Source organism: Volvox carteri, assembly GCF_000143455.1.
Source record: "Volvox carteri f. nagariensis unplaced genomic scaffold VOLCAscaffold_39, whole genome shotgun sequence".
Taxonomy (NCBI): Eukaryota; Viridiplantae; Chlorophyta; class Chlorophyceae; order Chlamydomonadales; family Volvocaceae; genus Volvox; species Volvox carteri.
In genome coordinates this window covers 214764-234161 of record NW_003307582.1, presented here as the reverse complement: position 1 = coordinate 234161, position 19398 = coordinate 214764, and the positions used below count along the sequence as shown (strand labels likewise).

At 56.7% G+C, this 19398-nt stretch overlaps 3 protein-coding genes across 3 annotated transcripts; 2 read left to right on the top strand and 1 right to left on the bottom strand.

The window, feature by feature from the left end:
• Positions 1-2516: 2516 nt before the first annotated feature.
• On the top strand, positions 2517-5474 carry VOLCADRAFT_94686 (uncharacterized protein; the record flags this gene model as incomplete). The annotated part of the gene is made up of 7 exons (XM_002953923.1): positions 2517-2604; positions 2691-2905; positions 3519-3587; positions 3944-4079; positions 4458-4562; positions 4950-5079; positions 5378-5474. 7 exons carry the CDS (start codon positions 2517-2519, stop codon positions 5472-5474), a joined length of 840 nt encoding a protein of 279 aa, XP_002953969.1.
• A 1481-nt stretch (positions 5475-6955) lies between these two features.
• On the bottom strand, positions 6956-13733 carry VOLCADRAFT_118503 (uncharacterized protein; the record flags this gene model as incomplete). The annotated part of the gene is made up of 10 exons (XM_002953841.1): positions 6956-7719; positions 8357-8548; positions 8885-8990; positions 10269-10384; positions 10663-10798; positions 11062-11286; positions 11573-12394; positions 12608-12765; positions 13001-13160; positions 13731-13733. The coding sequence occupies 10 exons, from the start codon at positions 13731-13733 to the stop codon at positions 6956-6958; spliced, it is 2682 nt and encodes an 893-aa protein (XP_002953887.1).
• Positions 13734-14237: 504 nt separating this feature from the next.
• Positions 14238-18347, top strand: VOLCADRAFT_76026 (uncharacterized protein). The gene is made up of 6 exons (XM_002953922.1): positions 14238-14439; positions 14581-14655; positions 15008-15181; positions 15544-15599; positions 16152-16209; positions 16893-18347. The coding sequence occupies exons 1-6, from the start codon at positions 14365-14367 to the stop codon at positions 16932-16934; spliced, it is 480 nt and encodes a 159-aa protein (XP_002953968.1). The 5' UTR covers positions 14238-14364; the 3' UTR covers positions 16935-18347.
• Positions 18348-19398: the final 1051 nt, after the last annotated feature.

The following is a 19398-nucleotide window of genomic DNA, read 5'->3' as shown; positions in this document are numbered from 1 at the left end:
TGCCGGAGGGTGGTACCAGAACTCGACAGGACCAGTTAACCCAGCAGAGCGTCGCTTCCTATCGTAGCAACAACATCGAACAGGTGATAACCGGCGTGGTACGTATGAAGCGAAGAACGACATTATCAGCAACCCACTTAGGCAACAGAAAACCACCTGATGTTGAATGCGGTGCGATGCTCTTGCAGTCCAAATAGTGTCACGGATACTCTCGAGTGCGAGCAGGAGGCGGATGAACGAAAAGTGATGTCCGGCACAGCTGGTAGACAGAAAGCTGTGCGGAGTCGGACTAAATTTGGGGCACATAGCTGATCAGAGTGAAGGGGCAAATGAATCCCAAGTGCAATGCTGACCATTCAAATGCGGAAGCTGCTCGAATTCGGAAGTGCGAAGTGTGCTTCAAGTCGAAGGAATGAGTGAAGGGGCAATCGGAACGCTCGAATTAGTGTTTGCATTACAAGATCGACGAGGCTCAGCAGTTACACAGCTAAGACAGCAGCATCCTGATGCACGTGTTGCACTAACAATTAAGCCCATTAACAACGGAGCAAACTTGCCATTACCGAACGAGGCCGTACCCAACGAGGTAGGCGATAGCGAAGCAGCGACAGGCGAACGAGATGAACGAGTCGGAAGCGGATGCACGCACCTGGAACGGGGGCAGTCTTGCACACGGGACGTACTCAGATATGCCCAAATGCTCACAAAACGTTTTAGCAACATCCTAGTCCTCCATGCGATAGTAATAGAACTTACCAGCATTAAACTTCTCTTCCCTTTGTTGGCAAGCCGCCACCTTGTGACCCATCCCACGGCACAGAAAGCATTTATCCTCAAGCACAAGCTCATTGCGAAGGGATATCGTAAGTCCGGCCACGTAAAACCCAAACTGGTCCTCCTGACCCGGTGGCGGCGCTACACACTTGTCGCGCGGCCGCGACAGTTTGACCCGGTAGCGCTTGACAGAGCCGGACGCGCCATCGTTGTCACGCGGCTTCTTGGCCACGGAAGAGCTCCCAGAAGACTTGCTGACATTGGCGCCGAAGTCAAAGCTGCCACGATGAAGAATCAGCTCCTGCTTGAAGGCTGACCAAGATGTCCACCGTGGGGTGACGCACTTGTCATGGCTCCACTGCAACGAAGCGCTGAGAGGCTCCGGAGACAACTCCAGTGCATAATATACAAACGCGATGTCGGGAAACTCCGGCAGTAATGTACGAAGATCCTCGACGTGCTGGATCAGCAAGTCAACCGTAGGAAAATCGCCAGGCTTCGTGCTCCGAAAAAGCTGAATCCCCATGAGGATCGGCAGCGTGGGGTTATCGCCGCAATTCATGAAGATCCACTCCTTCAGCCACTCCAGGCTCGGAATGATTCCCCCCTGAGACGCCACGGCAGAGTGAAGATTGAGGCGCAACCGCAAAGGTTTGAGCGCCGCGATGAACGCTACAGCGAACTCCCGCGAATGAATCGGCAAATTACAGCGCTGCAGTTCGTTTTCGATTGCGATACGAATTAGTGTCCAACCCTCAGCAAGGGTCAGCCTCTTCTTCTTAAGAGACTCCGGGGACATCTCCAGGAGTTTTGGAAAACGTGGATACAATGGCTTCTTATATGCCAGAGGTAATGAGAAAGCACGATCAGTAACGTCCATAATTGGAATGTCGCGGTCTTTAACCGCCGCGGCAGGTGCAGCGGCAGACATGATAGCAAGCGGAGGCGGAAGCTAGGAGCGCGAGTGATACCAATCGTGATACCGATGTATCGTTCGTGCCTATATAGGCTTCTCCACAAATGTAATGGGCCCGAAAGATCCCAATTAGTAGGTTGTGAGCCGTCTTAGCGACTGCTCACCGATGAAAATACGGCAAAGCGCACAGATTAACACCCGCACTTGCGTGCGGAACTTGTAGCTTGTAACTTGATTAACGAGGTGGCTACCGAGGTGAGTACCAAGGCGGTTCGCCAAGGCGGAACCCAAGGCGAATAGGAAAGCGAGACCGTGTAACGGCTACATCCAGCGTGCGAATTTTGGTCCATCAACTGTAATCACATCTCAGCAGCTAGGTGTCGTTGCCGTAGCCGGAAATAAGTGGCCCGAAAAACGAATCACTTACGTGCCCGCACATGAAGGTGGACGCTTTCTTGCGACCTGCAACTTGCGACTTTGCGAGTTGTAAGCCGTACAAAGGAATTCAGAAAATCAACGCACCTAGAATTTGTTTTGCTATAAAACAGGCAATCGTGCGGCCACGCAACGACCGGATAGAAATGGTCAACGTCGTTTGGAGGAGAGAACCTGACTTGCGTGTTGCGTCCTTTAAGTACAGCGACCGCACTTCACAAATTTGGATGGACTCGGCCGTGACTTTTTGCCTTGCTTCCAGCCTTGCGTGAGTATGAATAAGCCTCGGTTTCGGAGACGCAAACCTTGTGCTGGACGCTACGCCGGATTGAGTGCTGCTCTATAATTTTGCACGTTTATTTTTGCTTCATGAATTATACACATCATTATCATGGCCTCTTCTTCCGGCACATCACGTCCTCCTCGACCACCACTCTATCAGCCACTAAATATTGACGGATGGACAGTATTAATCACAGGTGTGGTTTCTCTATCAACATTATTTAGAATGGCGTCTTTGCCACCGTTCTGCAATACGGGCAATCGTGCAAGCCTCGCACCGCAGGGGCTAGCTCCGGCTTCGGGGAGGCGATGGCGTGGCGTTTTGCAGAAGCCGGCTGTCGTTTGGTGCTACTAGCGCGGCGCCAGGACCGATTGGAAAGCCTTCGCGACCAATTGCACTTTACCTACCACGTACCTGTCCACACCGTCCAGCTAGACGTGCGAAATATTGCCGAAGTGGACCTGCTACCCCAGCAGCTCCCGGAGGAGTTCGCGACGGTAGGTCAACCAGCATCGGGTGAAGCTGGGCCTGATGGTGTATCCGACAAGGTTAGGAAGCAGTGCTAAGCTGGTGCACGTCTTAGCGTTTCCAGGGCGGGAGGCTGAGATGCCAACTTGGTGGCATGTGTCAAGCTTTGGCTGGCTGAGTGGAATGGGGCGGATAGGGATGCAATGCGGTGAGGTAGGGTGAGGTAGATAGGGTACGGATACCACGGGAGACCTTACGCAGGGGGGGGACCCAGCACCGGACTTCTCATCTGTACTTGCATGGCAACTTGTGGGCCTTGCCGTGCCATATCATTTGGTGTCCAATCCTCATAATAAGATGAGACCTAAGCACATTACAGATTCACCCGGCTGTAGTTGAGAGGGGCCGCATATGCCGGGACAGCGAAACACGGATGGTTGTCTGTCTGTCTGTCTCTCTGTATATTTGGAAGTTGGCTTGGAACTGTATTCAATGATCTGCCTTGACCCTCCGTCCTGAGGAACCTACCGGTGTCCCCTCCAGCTCCCCTGTCCTGCCCTGTCCTGTCCTGCCCTGCCGGGCCCCACTCCTTTCCGCCATAGTCCACCATGACCCTTCCCTCCCCGGGCCGAGCCCTGCTAGGTGGATATCCTGGTCAACAACGCGGGTTTAGCACTGGGCACTGCGGCGGTGCAGGACAACTGCATGGACGTGAGTACGACATATCAACGTTTTCCCCACCCCTACACGCACCCGCCTATGTCACCACTATGCTATCACTGCACAATCAATGTAATAGTCCGACCTGGGCCTCACCAGCCTACCACCAGCCCCCCCCCCACACACATGCATACAAACAAACATGCACAGAGCAATACCTCAACACTATGCCACACCATCTTTCACACGAGCTATGTAGCTGTGTGTTATCGGGGATGGAGGTGTAAGGGGCGGGTCCTAGGTCCCCTGCTCAATGTGGACACACTCCTGGCCGCCTTCCTGCTTATCTTCTTCCCCCCCGCGGGGTCCCCCCCAATATCCCATCCGGCTCCACCCTCGTCTCGCAGGACGCGGTGACGATGATCGAGACAAACGTTACGGCGGTGATTGCCATGACTAAGGCCTTTGTACAGGGCATGATTGAGCGCAACCGGGGGCACATCGTCAACATCTCGTCCATCGCGGGGTTAGAAGCGTACGGAGGTACGCAGCATGACGATGACCTGTTTTCTGACAGATGTCTGCTGTTGCTGCTGCTGCCGGTACGGCAGTAGGGCGCAGCGATGCGGTGGCGGCTTTCCTGCGCATTTTCGATGCTCCGTTACGTTCGGTCATATTTCGGTCCGGTATACAAATCCCCCCAAGGTCCCGCACGATGTGGGATGCGTTGGGGTGTGATGAAGGACAGTGGCCCCCTTAGATGTCTTTGCGGCCCCAAACCCCACCTCACTCCACTCGCATAAGATACCCTGGTTATGTGATATACCTTCATCTTAGGCCCCATGACTCATCCTGGTCCCCTGAATTGCCCACCAACCCCGGGCGCATGCTGTGGCTCACACGCATGCACACACGCGGCAGGCGGCAGTGTCTACTGCGCCACCAAGCACGCCCTAGCAGCCTTCACCACCGCCTCGCGACACGACCTTGTGGGAACCAACATCCGAGTCACGTCCATCAGCCCGGGTGGGTGCCCGGGGCGTGTGTGTATGTATGTATGTACGAGCGTGCGTATGCAGCACCTTGCAGGCGACCTCACGGAGGTTGACTTTGCGGTTGTGAAACCGGCTGGCTGGCTGAGCGTCTGCATGCGCGAGTGAATGAGTGGAATGAGGGATGTCGTGGGACGTGGTGCAGCGAGGTGACAGGAAGAAGGAGAGAGGGCGCGCACACACCTGTGCACACCCCTCCTCAACTTTTGGCGTTTTTTCCTCTCGCAGTAGAGATCCACGATTAAGCTCGTTAAGTTAACGTCTCTCTTCTTGGCATCCTTTGCATATTCCGCGAGAGCGGATCCGCCCTGCGCCCCCTTGATGTTATCGTGCTCGTATCTGATTTCACTGTCCTCACCAGGTGCTGCGCAAACGGAGTTCAGCTTGGTACGGTTCAAGGGTGACCAGGATAAAGCGGATGCAGTCTACCAGGGCTTCGACCCTCTCACCGCTGAGGACATCGCAGACAACGTGCTGTATGCATGTACACGGTAAGGTGTCGTATTTCCTGTTAGCTATTTGCGGCTCATGTTTGGCACGCAGAAGCACACGGCGTGTCGTTGGGTTTTTCGAAATGTGGCATCTGGGTGGATGTGCAAGCGCCGCCAGGGCCAGCAACCCTTTTTTCCTACTGCAAGGGCCTGTAGAGCCTCTCCTTCCAGCAGTAGTACACGTACTTCCCTTGTGCACTCGGGCTCTTCATCGCAGGTCCTCTCCCTCCGGCCTCAACGTCCACATGCAACCCACCCCGTGTATCATCCCTCCCTCCCCTTTCCCTGCCCTCCTCAGCCCCGAGCATGTCCAGATTGCCGACATCCTGGTGCTGGCCACCAATCAGGCCTCAGCGAAGGGAATTGCTCGGGTCCACCTGGCGCAGGAGAGATGATGCCCGGTCGCGGAGAAATGGAAGGGGCCCCAGCAAACGTGGCAGAGCAGCAGCTGCTGCAGTGGGAAGAGGCAGCCTCCTAGCTCCGTCGGGAGGAACAAGGCCGGCTGCCGCACACAAGTCCCACGCATTCCGTTTTGTCTGTGTGTGCGAAATCGTGCCCGGGTGCTCTTTCTTCGTGTCGTGTGTTGCAGCCGTTAGGGCCAGGACCACGTCGGACTGCAGCGGCAGGGTGAGGAAAAAGAGATGATGGAGATGGAGCATGCTGTAGGTACAGGAAAGAGATAAGGGAGGGATTAGTCTGTGGGAGGGAGGGAGGGTGCAGAAGGGGTTGGGCATGCAGATGTGGCGGACTTGGGCGAGGGAGAGAGGATGTGTGTGTGTGGAGCCGCAGAGCTTTCGGAATGCATCGCTTGGAAGACGGCCCCTTCGTTTGCATTTCTTTGCTTTGCTGACAAAACCTTTGTGCATCTGGTGACACGTGTCGCGATGATGGAGATGATGACGTCGTCATCGGCATCATGGAGTGGGTCGGTTTGCAGGTTGAAGCGACACGCACGGAGAGGAGAGAAGAGGTGTTGCAACCCCTCTTTTACCAAGCCACCGTTCCAAACAACTCATAGAAGTAGCACGAGAACAAGCCGCTTACAGCAGTCCTCTGGGCCGGCCCACTGGGGCATGATGCAATCCATTGTCTCTTCCAAACTTATTACCGCGTGCCAGGACGCCACTGCAACCAAAATTGTTGAGTTTGGTCAGGGGCGCAGGCACGGGCTCGTCGTCATTCACACATGCACACACTCCGGGACGCGCTGTGGGGTTGCATCAACTGGTCCATGGGCTCCGGCTGTTAGAGCTTAGGAGTGCTCGGAGCTGGTACTGGTACAGTGGTACTGGACGGTGCGGCTGTAGACCTATGGCGATTCGCACACCAGTAGGGGTATCAGTTGAGGGCCTGGGCTCTGGCGTAGAGCCGGCGGGCCATTATGGATCGGTCAGCTGCTTAGTCAGTGGGTGGGTCGATCTGCGGTTGTACTGTTGTGCCGGCAAGTCATCCGGCAGCACTGTGCAGCATAGGTCACTAGTTAATGTTATTAAGGGCAGGGCAGAGGCTTATATTGTACAGGAGGCTTCCTGCATCTCGCTCCTGAAGGGGACGCCAGTACCAATACCCCCTCGTTGGTGGTGTTAAGAGGGTGGCAAGAAGAAGGCATGAAGCTGAATCTGTACGAGATGCAAGAGCCGAGGGGGAGATTCTTTCTGGAAAGGAGAGGGAGACAAACAGACAGACAGAGGTACCACCCCCACTGAGCCGCCACCCATTACACTCACTCCTAAAGTAGAGGTGCCATCCTGCGGTCGCCACCACCATCACCACAGCCCTTGTCATCGCATCGTTGAGACGGCAACACAGTCCACAACACACGTTGATGTGGAGGAGGGAAAGGTGGATGAGACGGTGGAGATGTTGGTGCTGGAGGTCATTTTCGCTCGGCTGCATTGTCATCACCACTCTCGTGGCCTTGGCCGGGTGCTGGTGACATGTCCACCACCGCATGTCCCCTCCTGGTCCTGACTCGGGTTCTCGGCAATTGGGACTGGTGGCGGAACACCTCACACTCCGCCAGCAGCGCCCTCCCAAGCAAACGCTCTAGCCGGCTAACCCTGGAACAGTCCCCCTCCCCTCCATCCCATCCCGCTGTTGAGGCTGCTCCCTCCACGTGCAGCGGCGCTGTAAGTGCTGACGAGATGGCGAAGAAGGGAGTCCCTGCAGCAGGGGCTGTTCGATCAGCACCTCTGGCAGGAGCTGCTGTGGCGGGCAGGGCGCTCTGCGGCCCGGATGTGACATTATCAGAGGGACTGATGGCGGCGGTGTCAAGCTGAATGGTGCTGCTGCGATCGGCAGCTCCGGCGCCTTCATTGCTCGGGACCATTGGCTGAGACTGCGATTGCATCTGCGATTTTGGCTGTACATGTACTTGTAATCGTTGCGCCGATGCCCGCATCATCATCTTACACTCATCCCGTGTCTGTGACGGCGGAGGCAGTGCCGGTGCACCATCAACAACAGGGGCGCCCTGGTCCGCTGCAGCTGCTGCTTGCTGATCCTGCTTTTCCATTCCCTCTTGCTCCCAAGCTATCAGAGCGTCAAAGAGCTCCTCGTTTTTAACGATAAGGGCTGCATTTGGGAAGGCGCTGATCTGGGCGGTAACCATGGGGCAAATGAGCTCCAGGGGGGCCTTACCTGAGGCCGGGGTTAAGGCGGGTAAGAGGAAAAGGGGAGGCAGGTGACGTAGGCGGGTCGACAAGGTGGGAGGATGCGAATGTTGAAGGTCGGATGCTAAAGCACGCAGCAGTACAACGATGGTGGGTTTATGTTGTTGGCGTTTGTGGTTTTAATGTTCTGATCTGCGATGATAGGAATGCCGCAGGTGGTGGGGTTAGGAGGGTATGTGACAGTGTGACAGGCAGGCCGGCCCGGTGTGAGAGGGCTGGCTCATAGAAGCTCCCCACAGCATTGTGGCCCAAACACGTGTGTGTGTGTGTGTATGTGCATTGCGCGCTGGGTTTCTACTGCGGCCAGGAAGAAGGACAAGCCACAGCACAGGGCTGAGGAAACGATGCGGCGACCTGTAAAGACCGTTCCGATATGGCGAACGAGGGAAATGGATGTGCGCGCGTTTAAGTGGCACACTGTTCCAGATTCCATGGGCCCGTGCCATTGGGCGCGACCCAAAGCTATTTCCGTCTGCAGCTCAATCATGAAACCCCAAAAAATGAAGAGCAGGACTGATCTTTACGAGACGACATGTACGATAAGAGTGGGGCCAGACGGAGGTCCTGTTATGGTAAAATCCGTCATGCCGTATGTCGTGCCGTACCAGATATGTCGATGCAGATGCGCGAGAAGGTGCCGGTGGGGGACAGGGCCCTCGTGGCTGTCACCGCCAGACCGTCCAGCTGGTGGAAGGCGAGGTGCGGGTGGCGCCGCCGGGCGATCTCCACCACCTCGGCCGCCGTATCGACCCCGGTGACGAAGGTGGCGCGGTTGCTTATGACGTTGGACGACAGGCCTGCGGGGGGAACCGGTTTCTTTTGTTAAAGGTGGAGACGTGGGGTGAAGGGTCCACGGAAATTATATGATGCGAAGGGTACAGAAGCAACTAGGAGGGTGAAGGGCGGGGCCTATGAGGGGTTATGGTTTTCGTTGCCTTGTCGTGCAGTCACCAGGCGAGGCACACACACCTAGAACTGCCCGCGCGTTGAAGGGACTGAAAAGGGTACGATTGGAGGAAGCAGTGGCACCTGGCCAGAGATTTCTTTATCGTTCAAGAGGTAACGATGCAATGAATCCCCGGTTGTCTCAAGAGGCTGGGGTGAAATGGTCCATCTGTGTGTATGTATTTTACCCTCATGGCAGCCGATCTCCAGACAGATGTCCGGCCGGTCGACGTTGTGGATTATAGCGTCTCTGTACGCTGAGGTACTCCTTGCCACCAGGATGCGCTTTGTGGTCTGTGCAATCCAAGACAAAAGGTACATGCAACGAATGTCGTCACTTTCCGTTAGGAGGCCACTATTACAACCGAAAAAGCCGTCAAATCACTCAACTGGGTACATCCGGCGCATCAACTTTGGCCGACACCAGTAGGTGGTCCCATCTTCATGGTACTGGACCAGGTAGCGCCCAAAATGTGGACAATTAAGTAGCTGGTTTAAAGGTCCGATAACAGTGGCACGACCGTGCCCTTTGACGTCAACAACATCACCTATAGAAAAGGACCTTATTGCCTCTTTGGTAGGTTGCGCCGCCTCCTGAGCCGACTGCTCGGTTGATAATGTCACAGCTGTCATGGAGTTTCAAAAGTACCTTACGCCACCTTGAACGTCATTTAATGCCTTAATGAATAAGGTCAAAACAATAAAGAATAGCAGTTTCATAAAACTGCTCAAACTGCACCTAGGAGTTCGCCAGTGTCGTACGTTGGTGTCACCGTTGACCCAGCAGTTCCGATCTCCCGAATCAGGTACATTTCGGGAACCCAGCAGGGCAAAGACACATAGCGCATGCAGAAATACAGATGACGAATAGGTGAACGACAGGCGCCCATGCTCCTTTGCGTTACACCAGCAGCTCACAAACCCACACAAAGCTTTCGTGCACTACAAGCAGAGCCTGCCACAATAACCACCCCCCTCGCCAAGGGCTACAATACCACGTATGTACACAGCATACACCCATGCACATACATAAACACATCCCGCGGCGAAAGATGCACGTCATGCCGTTCATTAAAGCTGGCCGCCTGGTCGCCGGCCCAAGCCCTTCCCTCCTCTGTACCGCCTAATCGCCACAAAGGGGGCCCTAATTAAGCACCCGCACTGCGGTGGAATGGGGGAGGAGCTCCAACCCGCGCCGCACACTGATCACACACACACCCCAACCATCACCACCAAGCTCCATGACCATCATCAACATCACCACTTCAAGCCGCGTTCAAGTCGTGTTCGACGTCATCCAAAGAGACGCATACATCACCGCATCCACATCCTCCACACTGCGCCCCTCCTTAACCCCGGATCCTCCCTTCCCCTCCCCTTTGCCCTTTCCGTCACTTCCTCCCCTCCGCACCCTCCCCCGCCCTCATCCGTTTGCCTTGCGATTGCATGGCCCTCCATTCACGTGCTCCCTCCCCATCATTCGCCTGTCGCCCGTCCCTCCCCTTTCTCCTCCTCCCTCTCCCTCCTCCGCTGCCACTGCCACTGCTGCTGCTACTACTCCAGCAGTCGTACCAACAGTCCGTGTCCCTCCACCTCCCCAGGGAGGGCCCAGTGCGCCAGGTGGTGGAGGAGTGAGGACATGGGCACCAGGAAGGGGCGCAGCAGGCTGCGGAACAAGCTGATGCTGCCTGAGGGACACGCAGGACATGTACTATCAGCTTGGAGGAGCGGGGCCGGCCATGACGGTTGGGGGTCATAGGGTTGTTATATCCCGGCCCACACATGTGTGTATGTGTTTGTACACATACACACATACGCGCAAACAGGCATCTCTATCCTTCCAGCCACTATGCTTCGACAACGTAGACATTGTTCCCTTATATGAACACGCACTCCAGCTCTAAGGACACCACGTGTATGCGTACAGACGTAGGCTGCATAAAACACAGGGGTACAGGAGCCGCACCTGATCCCCCAACCTCCCCCGGGTCGGTCGCCCCGTTGCCCTGCGCCAGTTGCGCCACCACAGCCACCACGTGGCCCAGTCGTACAGACACCACGGAGAACAGCTGGGGGCCCCCGGGTTGCTGTGAGCCACCCAGCTGCACACGTCGGGTTGCCCGGGGGGGTGGGTGGGACGGGTGTGTGAGGGACGTGGAGGAAAGGGGGGGGGAGGAAAGGGGGGCGTCGGCGTGGAGTTTGGGAGAGTGACGGTGTAGGAGAGTGGGAATGTGCGGGTGCGGGTGAATGAGGCGATTCTGGAGCCCCGTCGCGGATGGGTGCTTATGGATCGCAAAGGGCACACAAAAAGGCCATGGTTTCGGAGCCGAGGGGGCCTCAGTGCCCCCCCACATCCCAGCCCCACCTGCACCTCCATCGCCAGCTCCACATCTTCCAACTGGCGGAATCTCAGAACCAACATCTCCTCAATGCCGCCTGGTCCACCTGCGGCAGCACCTGCAGCAGCAGCGCTGCCGCTACTGCGACTGGTGCTGGTGGGCTGCTGGGACGAGGGGGGCTGTCCAGGGCCCTGCAAACCCCCCTCCTCCTCCTCTTCCTCTTCCTCCTCATCGTCTGTTGACTGTCTCACCTGGGGAAGGGGTGGAGGGGTTTAGGGAGGCGATGGGGAAGCGAAGGAGGGGATCGTGAAGGGGCAGGAGTGTATAACGTGTACGGCGCAGTCTCATGCCTCTTTCCCCTCCCCCTTCCCCCACACAGGCACACTACCACGTCCCTGGACTACCACTCGGTAAGGTTACTCGTCTACCATCATGCTCCACAGCTCCCGCCTGCGGCCCATTCAGACCCTCTCTCTCTCTCTCACACACACACACGATTACGCACACACATACACACATACATACAGTCACACAAACCTGCAATAAGGCCAATGCGATGGTGGCCGCATCCCACTGCGGACACTTCTTCGTGTTTCCACGCAGTGACGGGGGCGGCAGGACCAGGTGCTGTAACGGACCCACGGAGCGCAGCTTGGAACCGACACCTCCCCCCGCCCCCTCCTCCTCCTCCTCCTCCTGCTGCTGCTGCTGCTGCTGTTGCTGCTGGTACCCTGAGGCGGCCTTCGCGCTCGGCTGCGTCTTCGGCTGCATTCCTTTCGATTTAGATGCCACGCCGCTGCCACCGCCGCCGCCGCCGCCGCCGCGGCCCCTGCCCTCGTCCTCCCCTCCCTTCCCGCCCACCACATCCCCTAACTGCCCTTTCCCCTTGCTGAACCCCTTCATCGAAACGGCCCCCAGAAGGGCCCTCAGCAGCGCACTGGCCCTCCCCTTGCCCTTCTTAATGCTGCCGCCGCCGGCGGGGGCGGCCACGGCCTCCGAGCTGCCGGCGCCACCGCCGCCAGCTGCGTGCTTCGCTGCTGTGTGCGGAGGGTCCCCCATGAATGAGTCCACGTGTACAAGGTAGAGCCAGCAGGGGCACAGCCCGGCGGCAGTCAGGTTGTCCATGGCTTCCTGAGCGAGGCGGACCAGCAGCTTCAGAGCCTGCAGCGTCAGCAGCGTGACGGCTCCCCCGGGCGGGAGCTGCAGGGCAGGTGGCCGCTGTGAGGGTGCGGGTGAGGGTGCGGGTGAGGCTGGCTTTGACTTGGCCGTTGACGTTGTCGCGGCGGTGGCCGAGGTGGTGGCTGCTGTGAGGGCTGTGAGCTGGGGGCGGTGTGCAGTGACGAAGGCGTCCAGAAGAGCCTGTGGGCGTGGGTGGGGTTGGGGTGGTTGGGGGCAGGGAGACCGACATGAAGAGAAGTGGAGAGTGGGCGCTCTCGCCGGTATGTGTAGGAAGAGGGACAGGAGAAGAAAAAGGAGGGAAAGAAAGAAAGATAAAGAGGGAGAGAGAGAGGGAGAGATGAGGGAGAGATGAGGGGGGAGAACAGGCTCACCCACCCACCCACTGCCACCCACCCTGGTCAGGTCACGTGCGGGCCCCGGGGCCCAGCCGGCGGGTACACTCAGAGCCAGCAGCACATCCGTCACCGGGTCCTCCGCCAGGTGCCATTGCTCCGAATCCAGGTGCCACTGCCGTACAGCCAACCGCGAGCGGTAAGACGTGCCGGTACGATCTGTTTGGCCGGGGAACGCACACACAACACAACACAACACATCTCTGCGTACACATGTGAGTACGTCCGCCATAGAACACACACATACATACACACATACATACACACTACTGGTATGCGGCTGCGGCGGGGATTGGTGTATTGGCTAGGAATGAGCATTCCGGGTAGTAGAGCAGTCCGCCGGCCGCTGCACACCTTCACAGGCCTTGCCACCACCACACGAGCGGCGACTCACTGTTCACGGGACCACGATGGCTTCCCGCGCCCAGGACGATGACGCCGCCAGGGCCTCGGCCTCCGCTGCGGGAGTCTCTGCCGGGACCTTCCCCGCTGCCACCACCGCCGGGAGTGTCATCGTCGTCTGACGGGAGCCCTCCACCCGTGGCCTGCAGCAGCTGCAATGAAGCAGCAGGCGTTAAGAGGTTGTGATCGGTGGCGCCCTAGGGAATAAGGGTCACCTGAATTGCCCTTGCTCTTTTCTCCATCGTTCTCTCTCTCTCCCTGTCTCTCCCTTCCCCTCTCTCTCTCTCTCTCTCTTACATATACACACACGCAAGGATGGAAGGTGCACCAGCAGGAGCTGGATGTGCCACCGCCAATGGTGCGATGGCGATATTGGCAGCGTGTTCCGAGGTATAGGTACGATTCCGGCGTACTTTCGCGCAGCTGGGTGGTTGGCGTTGCCGGTGTGCAGAGCCGCTGTACTTGGGCGCGGGTATTGCGGAGGCCGACTGCTGGGGTTTCTTGACAATATTAAAACTACCTTTCCTTTAGCTTACGCATTAGCGTGAATGTGCGGCTGTAGTGGTTGGGGACGTCAAACTGTGAGGTAGCCATACCGTGTGAGGTAGCCACATGAGCAGGACCCATTTGCAGCACTGGTTTATTGTTGCGTCCGCAAATAATCCAAATCTTACAGCCATGTGCATTATGTCAGGTGGTATCTAGGAGCAGTATCGACGCACCATCTTGTTCACATTGAACAATTGGGCTGCGAAAGTTGCGCCTTCGTGAATGTTGCCGCAGTCCAGTCTCCTGTAATCCTACCGAAGTATATGTACAAAGCATGATTCCGTCGCCGGCAGTGGTCAGGCGGATTCTGTCGAGCCTCATGTTACGGTAGCTGTCTGAACCGCATTTTGAAACCCCAGTCGACGTACTTGGTACAAAAGAAGGACGCCATTGCTCAGAGAAAGAACGAAGATTCGCATAGTACGATGATGCCTCCCGCATTGCAAGGGGAAAATAATTGCGCTAACTCTTGTTGTCGGTTACAGTTCCAGGGACGAACCTGCAGGGTCATCCGTGCGCAGGTCACACATTCCTTACATTGCTTTTAGCCGACGTTGCAGCTCCCGGCGATTCATGCCTCAGAAACCGCGCCATGCCGGTGTTCCGTACGTGCTGCCGTTAGCAGTTTGAACAAGGCACCCGATACACACAGAGCTCTGGATTAACATTTCTGTTTTCATAACTTAGATATCATGTTAAAGCTAAATGGCCAGACTTACAGATATTTAGCCCTTATTTTCTTCTTTCTGCCTTTTGATTCCTCACTGATCTAAAGCTGTTCGGCTACCGTAGGAGTGCAGTTTCACCATGTCTCTCGAATTTATCATATGGTTGTTTGCATTTTTGTTACAGGCGGCTATGCTGGGCCGGACCATGTTCGCGGTAAGGCTGACTGCTCAAAAGCCTTTGTTAGGACAGGAGTCATCCTTGCTGGAAGTGATCTCTGCGTAGCCTTCTAGCCATTGAAGGATGGCTGGAGGACTAGATTGGACATCATAGTGATCGCCGTTGCAAACTTTGCAGCTCATATCTCTGTCGGACCTGGAGAATGATTTTATCAACCCTTACGATTTGACTCTGCGGTTGAACCGATTCGTGGTAAGGCACGGGTAATATTGGTTTACCCCGGGTGGGGTCACTAAGGCGGTTCTTACTTCTTCAAAGTTGCCTGATTCCTGCAAACCATGAAGCTCGAATTTATGGATTGCAGAGTAGGCCTTACCCCACGCCACCCACACGGACCCCGAGCAACCGGGCGGCAGAACACGACGGTGTGCCACTAGACCTTTCCCAGCCCTCCCAGCCCTCACACAAACTCTTGGAGATCTCCCAGTAGCTCCTCCTACAATCAAATCATGCCCGCTTACCCTTAATAAGCGCACGCATGCTACACAGAAACGGCGGACATGGGCATGCCGTGCCCCTCTTTGCAACACTCCCAATCCCACAGGCGCTCGAATACGTGGGTCAGGTGCTAATAACTGCGTCGCTCCTCCTCACGGGGAAATGGTTCATCGGGGTGCTCCAGCTGGGCATGCTTGGGTTCCTATTGCATAACTGGTCCACGCGCCGGCACGTGGTGGATGCCACGGACGTGTTCCGGCAACTACCTGTACAGAAGAAGGTAATCACGGGATCGGCATGGAGGCCAATATGGAGGTCGGGATGGGGCTGACATGGCAGTGATAGACCGGGTCCATGGATGTGGCTGGGCCACTTAGTTTGGCGACGAAGAAATCGTATTGTTAGAGTCCAAATGTTGGGATAGATGTGCGGAAGAGTCGGAGGGAGCAGTGTAGGGGTATCCGTACCCCACCCCATCCCGTGATCAGGGCGGGATAAGAGATACGAGACGTACAGATCCTATTTGGATAAGTGTGTCTCCTCATGCCCTCCACCGCCTGTACATGATAACCCCCCCTCCCTGCCCGCCCCTGCCATGCGTTCGCATGCGGATGCACACTTGGCGTGGATCTGGCACTTCAGCGCCGGCTGATTATGTTCGGCAGCTTTCTACTATACTTTATCATTATAACATACCGGTGGGTTTTGGGTGAAGATGCCGGTTGCGTCGGGGGATGGGGCTCGTGTCGGGGGGAACGGCGGTGCAGGGACTAGAGCAGCTTGTGTCATAGTCGGAGAATCCCTCACCCGGGGAAAAGATAGGGGAAAGGGTTGGGGTCGCCTCTGTCCAATGCATCTGTTCAAGGGGTTTTGGACGTTACCATGACGCGTCTTGGTCCTTGCGTCTTCTAGGGAATACCGGGGAGAAACAATTCCAGAAAATGGCCGAACTGTATCATAATAGTGTCCGGAACTTCGATACGCAGCTCAGCTCAAGTCTCCATCCTCGAGGGCCTAGGGAGTGGCATAGAGCCAACATGACGCACCAAAGCTAGTGGGGGCCCGGGGAGGCCGGCAAGGGGCGCCTTTCGTCTCAGTGAAGCTGTAGCGCATTGACACACGGAGCAGAGGCTTCGTGGTTCGGGCGGGCGTGGGCTTCGTGGACAGTTACTCCGCAAAACCCCAATACACGCATGACTGCTCCCTACTCAGACCGGCTCATAGGCTTTTGTCGTCCTCCCTTCCCCCAGGTTGATCGAGTCTGTCATCCACGGGTTGCTGACTGACGAGGGTCGAGCGAACGCCAAGGTAAAGGTGGGGGGGTTGCACGGGCGCCTGGGGTTACGCATGGCAGCGGCTGCTGGATCAGGGTTCAAGAGCACAAAGCCCGGGCAGCTAGGGCAGGGACTAAGAGTGGAGTAGAGTGGTGTGGGCCAGTTCCCTGGGGCACCCGCGAGGTCATGGCTCATGGAGCTGAGCTGTCACTGGGGTCATCACCATTTCATGTTACACTGTTCCTTAGGACGGTCTTTTAGGCTTGCACGGGCTACTTGGGTTGATTGATTATGCGGTTGTGAGATGGGCATGCGTGGTCTCGCTTATGATGTAAGGAAGGGAGGCAGGCAGGGGGATCTTGTCGCAGCCAGTTGGGTGAGTGGACTCATAGAGTTGAGTTGGTTGGCCTGAATGAGGCCGTCCCGCGAGGAGGCGCAGGTGGTTACAGGGCCCCTGCGCTTGGAAGTTTTCACTTCGAGTGGATGTTATTGACTTGACTTTACCCACAGCCAACTCTACTGAACCTGAACCGCACCTGCACCGCTATCTCCCCTCTCCCTCCTGTCCGCGTCCCCTTCCACTACGGAACGCCCCAAACACCGGTTGTTTTCCGGCTCGGGCTGGTTGCATGTACTCGTGGTGGTGAAATCGTCCTCCGCATCTTGGTCCTCCTGGTCTTGGTCTTGGTCTTGGCCTTCCTACCTTGGGCGATTTAGAGGTTGTTCCAGGACGCGGCGGCCACGTTACACGGGTATTGAGGATCCCGCGATGGGTTTGAGGAGCACGCACCTGCCTGGAGAGCACTGCACCAGGGCACACCAGCTCTTAAAAGCCCATGTAAAAGAACTGGGCATTCGGCCTGGCCAACCTTTGGACTGCCTTCCTCTGCTGTGAACGTGTCTAGGAACGTTCTTTTTCAGTACGTGGTGGCGGTGGTGGTGGGCCACAGCGGCTCGTTACTGGGCTTAAGGGCTCCCAAGGGGCTACGGAACCAACGCCTTGGGGATTGAGTTGAGTTTTTCGAGGAGCAGGTGGACGAATGCGACCCTAATGGCCCCGCAGCTAACAGCCTTAAGGTGGACATGTTGCAATGTGCGAACAAGGCCTGAAATAGGCGGAGGACGAGGGACGCATAGGAGGGACAGGACACCGCCCTGCGTGCTTACGGGTTTGTGGACGATGGGCGGTATGTCGGTAGGACTAAATCGGTGCACATGTCCTGGGGCTGTGCCTTTCCATGGTAGGCGTACTCCGCATGTACCGCTTGCTGCAGGTGCAGCGGCTGGCTGCAGCTGCACGTTGCAAATGCTCTTTTGTTGGACGGCCGGCCGATTGCCAATGGGCCAGTTGGATCATCTCCCGACGGTTACATGAGCATGTACCTCCTGGCTGGCTGGCACCGTCAGACCTGTTGCATCAGCAATAAGCAAGGCGGCAGCGTAGGAGGTGCGGGAACCTGTGTTCCTTGCATGTTCGAGGGGAAATGCCGCAGCAGCGTGGGGAAGTGTTGCTTGACACCCAATCTGAAATCCATGATGCCGGTCTCTTCTGGAGGCGGTCACTGGCTCACAGCTGTACCTACGATACGTCCACGCGAGATCCGGGGCGGGCCGTACCGGGAATGGAAAATGGGCACATGTATGCAGGGGGCTTGCGTCCCCGTGTGGGCGCTACAGGGGGGCCCTCCGACGTGGAGCCCCGCTCCGGAACCCGGTAAGAAAATCTAGGGCCCTCATCGTGTCCACCTTGCGGAGGCGTATCTGGGGGGACCTCGCGGAGGATATGGGCCCCGCAGAAGAGGACAGGCGGTGGGTGGACAGCCGGTTGGGTCCCCGTAACACGCAAAAGAGGGGGAGGATCCGTGTTCACTGTTCATCCACTCGGGCAGCAAACGCAGCTGACGGCAAAGAAGTACCCTAGGGTCTTCCCTGTGTTGTGTGCCTTGTGCGTCCCGGCTGAGTTCGGTCACACATGGTGGAAAAGAGGTTTGTGGATGCTCGCTAACGGGCGGCGTGGAAGGTAATCACCGACTTTATTTCGCCAGTGAGACGGAACTGCGCGTGGTTCGCTGGTGGCGGTGGCGGTGCAGAGGTGCGGTGCCGCCTGTCAACGACCGGAAGGGGAGACTGGCCCCGGCCATACTGCTGATTACGAAAAGGCCGGCACAATGGCTCAGGTTCATTTGGTTCAAGCTTCCCTAAACAGCCAAACAGACCTACTATACCAGCATGGTGATCTCACAGCGTATCGCTGGAATCGTACGATTCCAGAGCCAGGGAAAAAATACGCAGAACGTGGATTTTTGAGTCGAGGGGGAGCAACGGTCTTTGCGTTGCTGCCGCCTATTTTAATCACCTGGGCTCCTGTATCCTAGTTCCAGGTTTCATACATGGGTGTTGCTTCCTAGGATTGCCAATCAACTGCAGCAACCAGCGGAGTCCGATATTAGCGTTCCGTCATGAGATAAGTCAAGGGAGACAGACCCGTGGGTCGTTGGTATCAGACCCCTGACTTTAGGCACCAGATCACTTATCTTGCTTCACCACTTCCGCTTCATATCTATCCGTGAGAACCTGATTAAATCGCAATGTTTGGCAGGATGGTCGCGTGCCGCACCTGCAGCGCTGGAATGATGATTTGCTTCATGTGACAGAGCTCGAACCAATTTCCAACTGCCATGAGTAATGATGCCGCAAAATTACTGAGGTAGGCAGTAGTGGCCCCGGCGTGAAAAAGCAAAATAGGAAGACGTATTCTGACCCTAGGAAAGCCTGTTGCTGCTGGCGCCAGGCCACGCACAAGGATGTCCGCTGCGGCGATGCCTACTCGCTGCCGCTTACGGAGTAGCGGCACGGCTGGTGGTGCGAAAATCCCTCTTGTTACTCTTCCCCTCAGACAGCTCAGCCGCGCTGATCCCTGTCGGCGCGCAGCGCCAGCGCACTTGCAGAGACAACGGCAGACGCTCCGACTGGCCGCTCTCCGAGACTATGACGAGGATGACCTCTTCAGCGGCAGCTTTGTGACTCACGGCTTGAGAGAATTGGACTTCTTTCGGAACGAGCGCATCATCAAGGTTGTCACTGGGCCCAGGACGTTAAGGAAATCTGCAGTAGGGCGACCTCGAAATGGGGAAAGTAGCAGCCAGTGCTTGAGCACAGGCGCGCGTCCAGCCGTTGCCCTCTGTGTTGTGCGGCCCCTGTCCAGCTGACCGAGACCTTTGTA